We start from the raw sequence: 14,802 nt of genomic DNA on the forward strand, positions 1-14,802 counted from the left end.
GCCGGGTGATCAGTAGGGGTCAGGTGTCCAAGTCCCAAGTAGCTGTGCGCCTGAGTGAGAGGAAATAACTCCATGCCAGGAGGTGGCAGTATTCTGCAGTGCAAATAAAAGGGGGTTTCGGAAGCATTCCACAACAAAAACAAACAGACTGCTGATTTCTAAGGCCATAGAAATCTGCACAGTCATGTTTCTCACCAAATCTTTTGAAAATAGCCGATCTACAAGCTCACAATGCGACGCATTGTGAGCTTGTAGATCGGCTATTTTCAAATGGCCGAAATATATATAGGGTTGAAGTGGTTAATGTATGTTTTGTAATAATAATCAATCTACAAAAGTAACTAGTAACTTAAGTTTTCAAATAAATGTAGTGGGATAAAAGTACAATATTTGGATCCAAAATGTAATGGAGTAGAAGTAAAAGTATTGGAAATACTCAAGTAAAGTACAAATACCTCAAAATTGTACAGTACTTAAGAAAATGTAATCTAAGTTACTTTCCACCACCACTGCTACAGACCCTTAAGGGTCCAGTCGGGTTACATTTTGTGGACACTGGGGATTTGACTGTGCAGTTTGCCAAGCTGTGGAGCTCACCCCTTGATCTTTGTAGTGCTTGAACATGCCGATGCAGTGTTCGATGATGAAGAGGAGGTAGATGCCCGACAGCGCCGTGAGGCCCTTCCACACGCCGTCAAACTCCACCAGCATGCTCTGTTCCTCCTTAGGCTCTCCCGGATTGCTGTGGTCGTGCTGCCCCTGGGCCTGAGAGAGAGAGAGAGAGAGCGAGGGGGGTAGAGGGATAGAAAGGGGAAAGATAAAGCAGAATTGTATACTAGACTTTGACTTTTAAGCCAACGACATGAAGCAAGCGTTGTTAGCTTAAAAATTTGTTATTTTTTAGTGATCGACACCGTTCTCAATTAGTGACACTGTTCTCAATTAGTGACACTGTTCTCAATTAGTGACACTGTTCTCAATTAGTGACACTGTTCTCAATTAGTCTCTCAACGGTTAGAAAGATATACTAAGTATCAAGCAACCACGGTTTGGAACCATAAGCCTTTCCCTGTGTAATGCAATGCAAAAGCAAATTTGTGCAAATCTTTGAATATATATATGTATATTTGTAAAGCGAACATTTGTAACTCAAATTTTAGCTTCTGGGTGGGAGGGGGGTCCCTGGAACAAAATATTTTGAGATGGGGGTCGGCGGCCAAACACATATCATTTTGGGGGTCCTTCACATGAAAACGTTTGAGCACTATTGATATAGAAACATACGTCATACATTAGGATTTAGAAGATGCGTTCCCAGACTGAATGGGTTAAGTAGGGGCTAGTGGAGGATGATTGGAGGTAATTTATGATTGGAGGTAATTGTGTGAGTGGGATCGCACGCAGGAGTGCTGTGGAACAGTGTTGATTTTGTCGACTAAAACTATGACGAAAAGTAATCTGTTGACTACCTTTTTTCACTTACGAACACTAAATAAAAACTAAATAAAAACTAGAAGCTATGTTTACTAAAACTATGAATACATTTACTGACCATTTCGTCAACAAATAAAAACTAGACTAAAATGTTAGGGGGGGGGGGACTAGTGGAGAAGAGATCCAGTAGAACTAAAAGGCAGGTCTCTGAAAATAGCAGATCTACAAGCTCACAACGTGTCGCACTGCGACGCGTTGTGAGCTTGTAGATCTGCAATTTTCAGCATGCAACCGAGAGTAAAATCAGCCATTATGACGCAATCAAGGCCCGGCAAAAAATATATAAAATTGTCGACAAAATCAACTGTAGATTTAGTCGACTAAAATCTTATGATATAGACTAAAACTAGACTAACAATAAAACTTTTCAGATGACTAAAATATGACAAAAACGAAATGAAATTGTATTCACAAGACTATGACTAAAACTAAAAAAAAAATGCTGTCAAAATCAACGCTGCTGTGGAATATAGGAGGAGGAGGAGGAGGAGGAGGAGGAGGAGGAGGAGGAGGAGGACGACGACACCCCTGGGTCAACCCTGGGTAGTGGAGGGCCATTTGAAATGGGAGTTTCATTCCAAAAATGAGATGAAAAGTGAAACAAACAGAAAACAGAAGAAGAAAGATATATCCACGCCACTAACAGACAAAATGAACTGAAACGTTACTGCATCTGTGTTCCTGAAATATTGGTTTACTAACCAAATCAAATAATAAACCGTTTTTGGGGGGTTTTGGTAATGAAAACCTGCACACATAATTGCAAGAATTCTGAAGTCAAGGTTAACACAGCCTGGGTTTTATACAGCACAGATAACATTTCTGAAAAAAGTGAAACATAGTGGAAATGATTATACTTTGATTGCGTTCTATATATATATATATAGAAATTTCTCCAAGTATGAAATAAGTGTCTAATGAGTGTTTGGATGTGCGTGAGTTCAGCCGCATCAACGGAAACACGGCGCATTCACTTCTAAATGAGAGTGTGACAACAAGAGCGCAATGTTGTCACAGCCAATTAGACCGCAGGTTTTGTTGGAATTGCTCACAGGAGGCTGTTAGCCGATTGTGCTAATAATATCCACCCACTACAACAGTGGTTTTCAACCCTTTTCATACCAAGGTCCATTGTTTATATGGTATTTGAGCCAAGGACCACCATTTGATGAGATTTAGCCTCAGACCCAAAACTTTGAATATTTTGTCATCGTTGGATACGATTTTGTCCACAGTTCCATGCTGTATTGATGTGGTGCCATAGGATACATAACAGGCAAACGCTGATCAAAATAACAATTATTTCATTAAGTAATGGAGATGTTTAACAATAATTTAACTCTTTAGAGCGTAAAGTGACACCAAATGGACCCGTAAGGGTAGCTCTTTAACTCAAGAGTTAAGGATCTATAAGGGTCCATTTGGTTAGCCGGGGACCACCTGCAACCCCCTCAAGGACCACCGGTGGTCCCCGGACCACTGGTTGAGAACCACTGCACTACACCACACTGTTTTAACCCATTAAGACCTGGGACGCATCTGTGTCATTTTTAGATTTGAGCTAAAAAGCATTATTTTACACTTTGGCTATTCAAAAATAGCAGATATACAAGCTCATAGCGCGGCACCGAGTGCCGCGCTATGAGCTTGTAGATCTGCTATTTTTGAAAAATCGTGAAAATATGTCCAAATCTTTGAATATATATTGTATTAAATGTAACATTTTAACTAAAATCTTTGCATCTGGGCGTCCCTATAACAAAATATTTTGAGATGGGGGTCCGGGGCCAAATTCATATAATTTTGGGGGTCCTTGACATGAAAAGGTTTGAGCACCACTGATTTAGAAACATACGTTTTTTCAGAATACTAGGATTTAGAAGACATTTTGCAGAATCGGCCTCAGGTTTTAAAGGGTTAAGAGAAAAGTCTGTGGTGGTGTTTTTGAGCTCCAGAGACGGAAACGGGAGGAGGCTTTTTCAGACCGCTTTTATTTCCAACATCTAAAGCGTGGGGTTCATTGGTGGGATGGTTTCTTGATATTGCTCATCTGTGTCACAGACCCACTGGGATGAGAGCAGAGAGCACCAAGAAAATACTAAAATCTCCCACTGTTTTAACTCGTGTTTTGCTTTTACCAGCCAATTAGTCACATCACAGCAGTTGCTCTGCATGGCAGGAACCGCGATGAGACGCATTGATACGTCCAAACCTTCCACGCCGGGTCTTGTTAGGACCGAGTGCTCTGGATTTCCTGGACAGTTCGATCAATATTTCTCAACTTGAATGAGTCTCTCACAATGCTAAAATTCACCAGCGTGACTGTGAAACGTCTGCCGTTAAGTCGATTGGCTTTAGATGCTTTTGTTCCCACTGCATCAAGCTTAGCAATTTATCATTGCTTTGCTCAGAGCAAACATTCTCAAAAAGGCACATTTTTCTATTCACCCATGAGGTTGGCATAGCCATTAGATTTCATTTCATGGTAATGTCAAACCGTTGCATGGTCACAATAGGTAACCATTCGTGATGCGCTGGTCAGGTTTTTTCATAACGCGTCCCGCACGGGAGCCCAACCCGGCCCAACCCGTCCCAACCCGTCCCGCAAAAATGATTATTAATCAACGACCCAGCCCGTCCTGCAACCCGCCAAAAAACAAACAAACACACAAGCAAGTTCATTCAATTGCTTTCCAGAGAGAGAGAGAGAGAGAGAGAGAGAGAGAGAGGGAGAGAGCGCGAGAGAGAGAGAATGTGTGTTTTGGTGTTTTTTTCCATGGGCGTGCCCGTGTGGTTCAACCGGAGCTCATTCACACGGACACGAGCGACCAGGCGCGTCTGTTTTTCGTGCATGAGACCGTTTAGCCCAGAAGTGTTTGAATCGTTTATTTTCTTCTTCTATGGTTGTATTTTGGAAAGGTTCACACAGAGAGTCTTGTAGCCTAAATGACATCAAAACAGGGGTCCTTGACATGCAAAACGTTGTGAATCACTGGCCTTTGAGACATCTTTCTCCTATAGCATTAATTGTTCTTGCTGGGTGTTGATACTCACATGGGGCAGCAGGTGAAGGAGGGCGTCGCCGCTGAGCGTGCCCACCGCCAGCGCCACGAGGAAGGTGAGGAGGTACTTGAAGCACGATTGGTTGAGGATGGGCACCAAAATCACACCCAGCAGGGACAGCAGGCTGATGATGGTGATGGACACAAAGCCCCACACCCACACCCACACTGGAGAGAGAGACAGAGAGAGAGACAGACAGTTATTTCAAAAGATAGTTCAAAAACAGGCTAAGAGGAGAAGGGTCTATTATCTGCAATCCCCTTCTGGGAAGGCCTCAAGCCCAATGCATACTCCACTAGGACAGACGAAAAAAAAGTTTGGTTCGGTCCAGAGTCACTACAATATGACGTCATTCAGAGGTTCGGGTGGGCGGGACCCGAACTAAATTCGGCTGTTCGGTCCCTCCGAGATCAGGGCCCCCTTGAAAATCGCGAGCCGCCCATGTGACCGCTTAACCCATTAACACATTGATTGCCTAGATCGAGTTAACTCGTTTTTAGAATCCATCGCTTGATTGCCTAGATCGAGTTAACTCGTTTTTACATTTTTTGGGGAAAATTCCACAAGGGGCGACCTAACACAGCTTTGGAATGATCGATCGTCTCTCAGAGAAGAAAAATGTGGATGTGACATCATTCCAAAAAACGTCACTTCCATCCGCCCCAATGATGGGTTTTTCAGAAAAACGGCTGTAACTCAGTTTCTTTTTTTTCCATTGAAAACCACCCGTTTTCAGCGGACCAAAGCTCCAAAATGGCGGATCGCGGTTGGAAACTTGTCGTTCCCATGGATACACAGATCCTTCCGTCTACTCACAGGAAACTTTTTCCGTGTGTTTTTTTTACACAATGTCGGTTCCACGGCGTTTCAAATATCATCGGATTGAGGTAATTATACGCCGGCACGGGGATAGAAAACTATGTTTAATATCTTGGCAATCAATGTGTTAAGACCTGAAGCCGATTCTACAAATGTCTTCTAAATCCCAACAGAATTCTGAAAAAAAAACGTATGTTTCTATATCAGTGGTGCTCAAACTTTTTCATGTCAAGGACCCCCAAAATGATATGTATTTGGGCGCCGACCCCCCCATCTCAAAATATTTAGTTTCAGGGACCCCAGAAGCAAAGATTCGAGTTAAAAATGTTCGCTTTAAAAATATATATATTCAAATATTTGCACACATTTTCACGATTTTTCTAAAATAGCAGATAATACCAGCTCGTAGCGCGGCACTCGAGCTTGTATATCTGCTATTTTTGAATAGCCAAAGAGTAAAATAATGCTTTTTAGCAAAAATGTTCAGAACCCAAGATATCATTATCTGAAGATTTGCAGCTCCATCCACTCTTTGTTTAACTTATAACTGAAAAAGGCTGTATCTCGCTTCCTAAGCACTTTTTTTTTACTTTGAAAAAAAAAAATTGCTGGCACAGTTCGCAATATTTTTTTTATTTCATTGGCACTGAGAGAGTTAATGGGTTAACAAGGCAGCTGCCTTGTCAACAAGGCAGCTGCCTTGTTAAGCGATCACATGGGGTGGGCCGCGGGCATCTTCAGAGCATGTTTTTTTTTAATGATCAATCAATCGATTGTGTTCGAGCTTGGATCAATGGAACAAATGTTCCCATTTCTCAAGGTTTTAAAGAAAATATGCAATGATTTATTTAAATATATATATATTTGTACATAATTATTTTTTAAATATTGATGTTATATTATCAATAAAATCTTGGTGTTTTGCCAATTATTTGTGCCTCGGGCACACAGGTTGGGAATGGCTGCACTAATAGTGTGTTTATAACCCATGTTGTTGTTAGCAGGGAGCTGTGATCACATGACTATAACCCATGTTGTTGTTAGCAGGGAGCTGTGATCACATGACTATAACCCATGTTATTGTTAGCAAGGGGCTGTGATCACATGACTATAACCCATGTTGTTGTTAGCAGGGGGCTGTGATCACATGGCTTTAATGCTGCAGGCTGGTGGAGATGGGAGAGACTGCAGACCCGAGGCACAGGCAGATAGGCTATGTCTGCGTTATCAAGAATTACATCATGATAACGTTTAACCTATTAAGGCCGGGGAGGGAACGCATATGTGTCATTTTAAGATCTCTTTGGCTATTCAAAAATAGCAGATATACAAGCTCATAGCGCGGCACCGAGTGCTTGTATGAGCTTGTAGATCTGCTATTTATTTATTTTTTTTATCGTGAAAATGTCTGCAAATCTTTAGTTTGAATATATATATATATATATATATATATATATATATATATATACTTTTTTAAAGCGAAGGTTTTTAACTCAAATCTTTGCTTCTGGGGATTTTACAAATGTCTTCTAAATCCTTTTTTTTTTTTTTTTTTACTTATGTTGCTATATTTTCAATGTTTTTAAACTTTTTTCATGTCAAGGACCCCCAAAATAATATGTATTTGTCCACGAACCCCCTCCCATCTAAAAATATTTTGTTCCAGGGACCCCCAGAAGCAAAGATTTGAGTTAAAAATGATTTGCACAAATTTTCAAGATTTTTCTAAAAAATAGCAGATCTACAAGCCCATAGCGCGGCACTCGGTGCCGCGCTATGGGCTTGTGTATCTGCTATTTTTGAATAGCCAAAGAAATCTTAAAATGACACGCATGCGTTCCCTTCCCGGCCTTAAAGGGTTAAGGAGAGAAATAGGCCATGCAGTTGCACAATATTCATTCATTTAGTAGGTGGTGGATAGCGAATTTAAAAGTCTGCAAAAAAGTAATATTACATATTCAGGAACAGAAGTACGTTTCATATCAAAATGTCTAGACACATACGTGGTCGACGCCGCAACATTTAATTTCATCGCCAAGAGACGAAAAAGTATAATTCCCACCCATCGGTGGAGCTTTATTTTGTAGGTTATGCATGCATAACTTTTCCTAAGATATAAATGGTAAATGGACTGCATATGTACACATTCACCCATTCACACACACATTCACACCGATGGCAGAGGAAACCATGCAAGGCACCAACCTGCTCACCGGGAGCAGTTGGGGGTTCAGTGTCTCGCTAAAGGACACTTCGACACATAGCCAGGGGGAGCCGGGAAATCGCACCTGGAACCTTCGGATTCCAAGACAGCCGCTCTGACCTCCCGAGCCACTGCCGCATAATACGAACCGTTGTAGGGCGATACGTGATCAGTAACACCTGTACTAGGGGTGTGCCGATATATCGTCCCGCGATATATCGCGATACGTTTTCGTGACAATATGTATAGTTTTGGAAAAAAAAAATCGTTTTGAAAAAAAAAAAACAATAATAATAATCAGGCATGCAAACAGCCCCGAGGTGAAAAGGGTGACAACATTTTTCGGGTCAGGTGTCACACTATATTCAAAACGGCTATTGTAGCTGAAAAGCTACAAGTTTGCATGTCTGAATAATGCAAAACAGAAATATTTGTTTGCATTTGCTTCCCCCCCCCCCCCATATATTTTGATAATAAAAAAGTGCCATATATCGTATCGTATCGATATCGTATCGATGTCGTGAGCCCAATATCGTATCGTATCATGAAATTAGTGGCACACCCCTAACCTGTACATCTAATCGATGTAGATGTGATGTAGGCAAAGTCTTTCCCCATAGAGGGGGCGTTCCCATAGAGGGGGCGTTCCCATAGAGGGGGCGTTCCCATAGAAGGGGCGTTCCCTTAAGTGCCTGCAGTACCTCATATAACCCATGCACTGGTAAAAAAGACAACTACGTTCAGAGGGGACTCAACTCCACGTCCTTGGGAGGGAACAGGAGGCCAAAAGCAAAAGCAGTAAATTGATATTTCAGCAAAATCCCTCCATCACCTCATTTTTCATTCAAGTCTGCCGACGGGAGACGTGGAGCAGAAAGCAGAAGTAAAAAAGAAAAATCAGAAAAGCACACTGTCATGCAAAGTGTCTGTCAGCGCTGCCTGCCAAGGCCAAAAGCAAAAGAAGGAAAAAAAAAGAGAAGCTCCTAGCGCTCTCGTTACAGAGGGCAAAATGTTTAATGTAGTGTGAAATTCAATGTCACACCAGAGCTGGTGGTGTGTTTGCTAAACCGTTACCAGACCCTGCACTGCTGGCATTCAGATATGGCAGTCCTATTGACAGAGAGACAGCAGAGTGTGTGTGTGTGTGTGTGTGTGTGTGTGTGTGTGTGTGTGTGTGTGTGTGTGTGTGTGTGTGTGTGTGTGTGTGTGTGTGTGTGTGTGTGACTATACTTGCGAGGGTCCAAATGTCCCCACAAGTATAGTACAATGTGAGAAACATTATACAATTATCATTTTGTATTTTATGGTAAAAAAGGAATACAAAATATGGGTATTTAGGGCTTAAAGGGGTACTTCACTTTCGGGCCGGGGACACATTTAAAAAAAATATTAAAAATAAATGAAAAAAGTTATGGAAAATTCATGGCCCCCTCACACATTAGTAGGACACTGCGTGTCGTGAGGGGGCCATGAATTTTCCATAACTTTTTTCATTTATTTTTAATATTTTTTTTAAATGTGTCCCCCGGCGGAAAGTGAAGTATCCCTTTAAGGTTAGAGTCATGCCTGATGTATTATCTCCACGCCTGTGTCAGGAACCGATCAACATGTTTCAACAGATCTACGCGTCGTGCCGCGACACGTTGTGAGTTAAGGTTAAAAATACAAAAAGTAAAAATAGCACTAAAATTCCCATTCTAAAATGTGCGTGCGTGCGTGTGCTCGCTCACAATTCCCACCGCACAGACAACATACAGACAACAACTCATCTTACACACAATTGACTTCGACGAGGCGTTCAGGGAGTACTATATGGCCACGGCAGCAGAAATTCCACCCCTGTACTGTGATTAAGGTACAATGATTGTAATGTCCTTGCTGAGGATGGCCAAGGTAAACAATCTATATCTTTTTTTTCTTCTCAGAACTCCATATACCGTAATTTTCGCACTATAAGCCGCACCTGACTATAAGCCGCAGCAGCTAAATTGAATGTTTGGAACATATATAAGCCGCACTGGACTATAAGCCGCGGGTGTAAAATCCATAGATTTAGGAGGTCCCCTAGTGGCCGTTAGCTGTAAAAATCCATAGAAAAGCCGCACCGTTATATAAGCCGCAGGGTCGAAAAATGGGAAAAAAAAGTCGCGGCTTATAGTCCGAAATTTACGGTAATTCTAGTGACAGGCCTTTATTTCATAACCATTTCAAATGGGGAACAATATGTCCGGTATAGATCTAAAGAGGTATCAGTCACAGGGTTTTTGTTTGGGATATTAGAGTTCCTTGCATGACGGTTGTTTTCCATGTTGCCTTTGGGGGGGGGTAGTTCATAAGGAGGTCAGCCTTGTGACTCTTTTGCCCTAACTTCCTATTCTTGAGATTCTTCCTTTCCTAACATGATAACAAAACAGAGGTCTGTAGAAAATGATGTGAACAAACCTTTTGCATTTGATAAATTCATGGTAGAACCGGTCACATTCCTTCGGTCGTGTTAATCTTTTCCAGAAAAAGCTTTATTTCACAAAATGTTTAAACGTTCAAAAAGAACGAGAAACAAAAAAAAGATCTAAAAGTTATGAAAGAATCTCAGATCTCCATATAATTCCTTTATTTCACAACTATTTCAAATGGTGAAAAATACCGTAAATCCGGAATTTATATTAAAAAAAAGTGTCACAAGATATTAGATTTCCTTGGATGTTTTGGCTTGACGGTTGTTTTCTACATTTTCCAGTGGTTCATACGGAGGTCACCCTTGTGACTCTTTTCCCCTAACTTCCTGTTCTCCCCCCCCCCCCACGGTAAAGCAAAACAGAGGTCTGCACAAAATGATGAAACAAACATTTTACATTTGATCAATTCACGTGGAAGAGGTCACATTCCTTTGATTGTATCTTTTTTTTCCAGAACAGCTTACTTCACACACAATTCCATTAACCCCATAGACCCTGGCATCCCTATTTTAAATGTGAAAGAAATGCAAAAATGGCTGATCTACAAGCTCACAATGTGCCGCGATGCCATTTGTCGTGCGACAAAGTGTATAGGGCTTAAGTGGTTAACGCAACGGAGCAACCGTGCACAACTGCACTGTCCGCAACGTAGCTGAAGTACTACAGACAGAATGGGGAGTTAAGTGCCTTGCTCAAGTGCACATGGACAATAACTGCTGGGTCATGGACATTACAGCGCATTCACATTTCTGTACACAGTCAGTGTGGCCGTTTAAAAAATTAGGGAATATGCATAGTTGGCACACATAGAGCTTCACTCAATTAAACAACAAGACAAAAAGCTGACACTTCGCCTAAGGGGGAAAATGTCTTTGACTAAATACCAATTATCGTTTAGGGAAATCACATTAGGATGGAGGCAGACATGCATCCTTCCCTTCCCTAATCAATCCCTGGTGGTGCGAGTTGTGAAGATGAGATATAGAAAGTGGCTTTGAGTTTGATGGAACAGCCATGGAGGGGGGGGGAGTGAATCAAGCTGTTCCTGTCCCATTAAACAGCTGGAGGATTTAAAATCATTACAAAAAAAGAATGTCCCCAAAGGCAGCGAGTCCGCTCCGGAAAAAAAAAAAAACAGGAGGCTAGAGTCCCTCCTGGGAGGGCAATCCTAATGAAAGAGGCAGGGCTTGACGTTTTAAGTGCTAATTACACAGCCATTAGCCATTAGCTTTTGGAAGCCTGCCTTGTAGCCTTGACACTGCGACAGTTTGACATAAATAGGGGAAGACGGTTGTGTACACATCATCTATCCAAGTAACAGAACTTGTGTTACTGTTTTTTTTCTCCCTGGCAAACATTTTTACTGTAGCCTACTGTGTATGTTCACAGCACATTTAGTGCTGTTATGAAGCTGCACTGAAGTACCAACCCAGATAGACAGTAAACCCATGTTTACTGTATGAGTGACTGGGTCCACACGGGTTATCCCAGCCAGGTCTGAGAACCTATTCCCGACTAGGGATTTATGTGGGGTCTGATACCGCTCTGCTGTAGTATTAAAGGCAGAATGGCTTCCTCTAAGCTCCACTGGTTTTGATCAGAGGAGCACTACTTCGACCAATAAAGTGCAAATAAAAAAAAGCGATTGTGTGGATTTCTCCCAGAGTTGCAAACCACCATGATACGATGACTAGTCTCTGATGCCGTCCGATTGGTGTTTCGGTAGTTTGTCGCCTGCTCCAGTGTAAACAAATCTTGTAGAGAGCGGATCACCATTAACCCTTTAAGACCTGAAGCCGATTCTACAAATGTCTTCTAAATCCTAACAGTTTTCTGAAAAAAACGTATGTTTCTATATCAGTGGTTCTCAAACTTTTTCATGTCAAGGACCCCCCAAAATGATATGTATTTGGCCGCCGACTCCCATCTCAAAATGTTTTGTTCCAGGGACCCCCAGTAGCAAAGATTTGAGTTAAAATGTTTGCTTTAAACAATATATATTCAAGGATTTGCACACATTTTCAAGTTTTTTCAAAAATAGCAGATCTACAAGCTCGTAGCGCGGCACTCGGTGCCGCGCTACGAGCTTGTAGATCTGCTATTTTTGAATAGCTTAAGTGTAAAATAATGCTTTTTAGCTCAAATGAAAAAGTGACACAGATGCCGTTACAGGTCTTAATGGGTTAATAAGATGGGGAAAGGAAATTGTGTGTGGTCGCATATTGTGCGTATGCTATTCCCACCGACAAATTATGAAAATCACATTTTCATTGGCTACTCTGTCCACCCTATTATTTAATCTAAAATTGATTAGAAAACGTGTTAATTTGGACAAAATATGAGTGTAAACTGGTGGCTGAGGCGGACTCTTCAAACTTGGGGATCGGCCCCACAATCTGGCACGGGTCGGGCTCTAGTAGTGTGTATTTGGCAGTGGTGGAAAGTAACTAAGTACATTTACTCAAGTACTGTACTTAAGTACAATTTTGGTATTTGTACTTTACTTGAGTATTTCCAATTTCCAATACTTTTACTTCTACTCCACTACATCTCAGAGGCAAATATTGTACTTTTACTCCACTACAATTATTTGAAAACTTTAGTTACTAGTTACTTTTCAGATATAAACTATGATATTATGAAACATACATTAACATACATACACACATTAAACCACTTTAAACCTATTTTATACATAGGCTATTTGAAAACAGCAGATCTACAAGCTCACAACGCGTCGCGATGCGACGCGTTGTGAGCTTGTAGATCGGCTATTTTCAAATATTTAGTACTTTTACTTTTGGTACTTTAAGTACATTTTGATGCCAAAACTTTTGTACTTTTACTCAAGTACATTTTTAATTTTGGATTTTTACTTGTAACAGTATTTTTTTATTGCAGTATTGGTACTTTTACTTAAGTAAAGAATTTGAGTACTTTTTCCATCACTGGTATTTGGTTTTGGAGGGGTGCTCCAGCTGAGAGGGGATGAGAAGGAGAAGCAGGAACCGAGGAGAACCAATGGTCTGTGTGTCCTCTGTCCAATTACTAGTCTCCCCGCAAGCCGTGGCTCAGAAGAAGCCGTGTGGCTCAGAAGAATGAAAAAAAAATGGCCCTCGGTGTCGCTTAGGCTCTCCTAATTGGCAAGGCGCAAAAAAAGAGAGACAAGGGGGAGGAGAACTGAGGAGGGTGTGGGGAGTAGAAAGAAACCCGAATGCAATTTTCTGAGGACCCCCCAAGGATGTCAGCGGGAGGTAAATGAACGTTAGCGCCTTGGCATGTGGTCCACCCATGGCTGTGTCTTGGTGCGTCGTGGGAGAGCATCTTACTGCCTCCAGTTCTCTGCTAATGAGGAGTCACCGCGCTGCCCTTTTGGCTCCTATATGCCATCATCCACAATGTCATCGGCATATTTTTTTTTCTCCTTTTTACTATAGCCGTCTTCAGTGGTAGCTCACTAGCTGCCTAGAGCTATAAGTGTTGAGGCTGTCTCTGGAGTGTGAGTGTGTGTGTAATAATTAACCCGCTAAGACCGGGAACACATCTGTGTCATTTTAGCTTTCTTTGGCTATTCAAAAATAGCAGATCTACAGGCTCATAGCGCGGCACTCGGTGCCGCGCTATGAGCCTGTAGATCTGCTATTTTTGAAAAATCGTGAAAATATGTGCAAATCTTTGAATATAACTTTTTTTAAAGCGAACATTTGTCATTTGTCAAACGTTCATTTGTCAAACATTTGACAAATGTCTTCTAGATCCTAACAGTTTTTTGTAAAAAACTTATGTTTCTATATCAGTGGCTTTCAAACCTTTTGGACCCCCGCACTATGAGCTTGTATATCTGCTATTTTTGAATAGCCAAAGTATAAAATAATGGTTAAAGTGGTTACAGAGATGCGTTCCCGGTATTAATGGGTTAAAGATTTAACAGGAGGGTACTGTTGGGGGGACTTCCTCCATTCTCGACCTGTAACTTTAACACATGCTCGGGTCTGACAGCATTATTCAGTCCTTTGGTGGAAAACTTTCTTAGGCTTCTTTTTTTTTTAATAAGCACCAAGTCTGGAGGCATTCAGTCCCACAAGACCTCACCATGTGCTTTGGTATTCATTTGGTAGTGGGAGAAATAGCACAAACGGAATGAAAAATAAAAGGAAATGCTCTAAACTGGAATTGAAAACAAGCTACAAAAAAATAAAAGAAGAAAGAGGCCTTAAAATGATGATACAAGCCTGTAAAAAGGGGAAATAGGTTGAAAGTCCACATTAAAACGGCATCTAACGTCCTTATCATGACATTTTTCTGAGTAAGGAAATGCAGGTGGGACCTGACTTAGAGAGGAATTTCTCTTACGAGTTCTCTCTACTGATTGGATAAAATAGGCATCCCAACCCGAAAATGCACTTGCCGTTTACTAAAGGGCTGGAGAGTTGGAGACTTCTATTACTGAACAAAAACACTATACAGCAATGATAGCCATCAGACTATAATTTAACACATATTTTAACACAAAGACATCACTTTGATTGATTGATGAGTTGATGTTATTGGTTGAAATTGGTTGGTTCAGTATTGGTGTAAAAATGTACTTAAAGTACAAAATGTTAAAGTACTCATTATGCAGAATGTTCCCTTTCACAAGTTTTCAAATGTATAAAAATCATTTGAAAATAGTAGATCTACAAGCTCACAATGCGTAGATCTGCCATTTTAAAATAGCCGAAATATATACAGTATATATATATATATATATATATAGGGCTGAAG

General features: G+C 41.1%; 2 protein-coding genes across 2 annotated transcripts in view; one reads left to right on the forward strand and one right to left on the reverse strand.

Annotated features, from left to right (window-relative positions):
- The window catches only part of LOC308105979 (H-2 class II histocompatibility antigen, E-S beta chain-like), a 487,891-nt gene that overhangs the window by 226,862 nt on the left and 246,227 nt on the right, over window positions 1–14,802 (forward strand). The gene's annotated exons all lie outside the window — the stretch shown is intronic.
- The window catches only part of slc39a10 (solute carrier family 39 member 10), a 57,046-nt gene that overhangs the window by 10,839 nt on the left and 31,405 nt on the right, over window positions 1–14,802 (reverse strand). Inside the window, 2 exon segments of the mRNA XM_080413018.1 lie at window positions 598–765; window positions 4,549–4,724. Of these exon segments, the coding sequence (XP_080269144.1) occupies window positions 598–765; window positions 4,549–4,724 (344 nt within the window).

Source organism: Gymnoscopelus braueri, assembly GCF_963280865.1.
Source record: "Gymnoscopelus braueri genome assembly, chromosome: 18".
In the NCBI taxonomy this organism is placed as follows: domain Eukaryota; kingdom Metazoa; phylum Chordata; class Actinopteri; order Myctophiformes; family Myctophidae; genus Gymnoscopelus; species Gymnoscopelus braueri.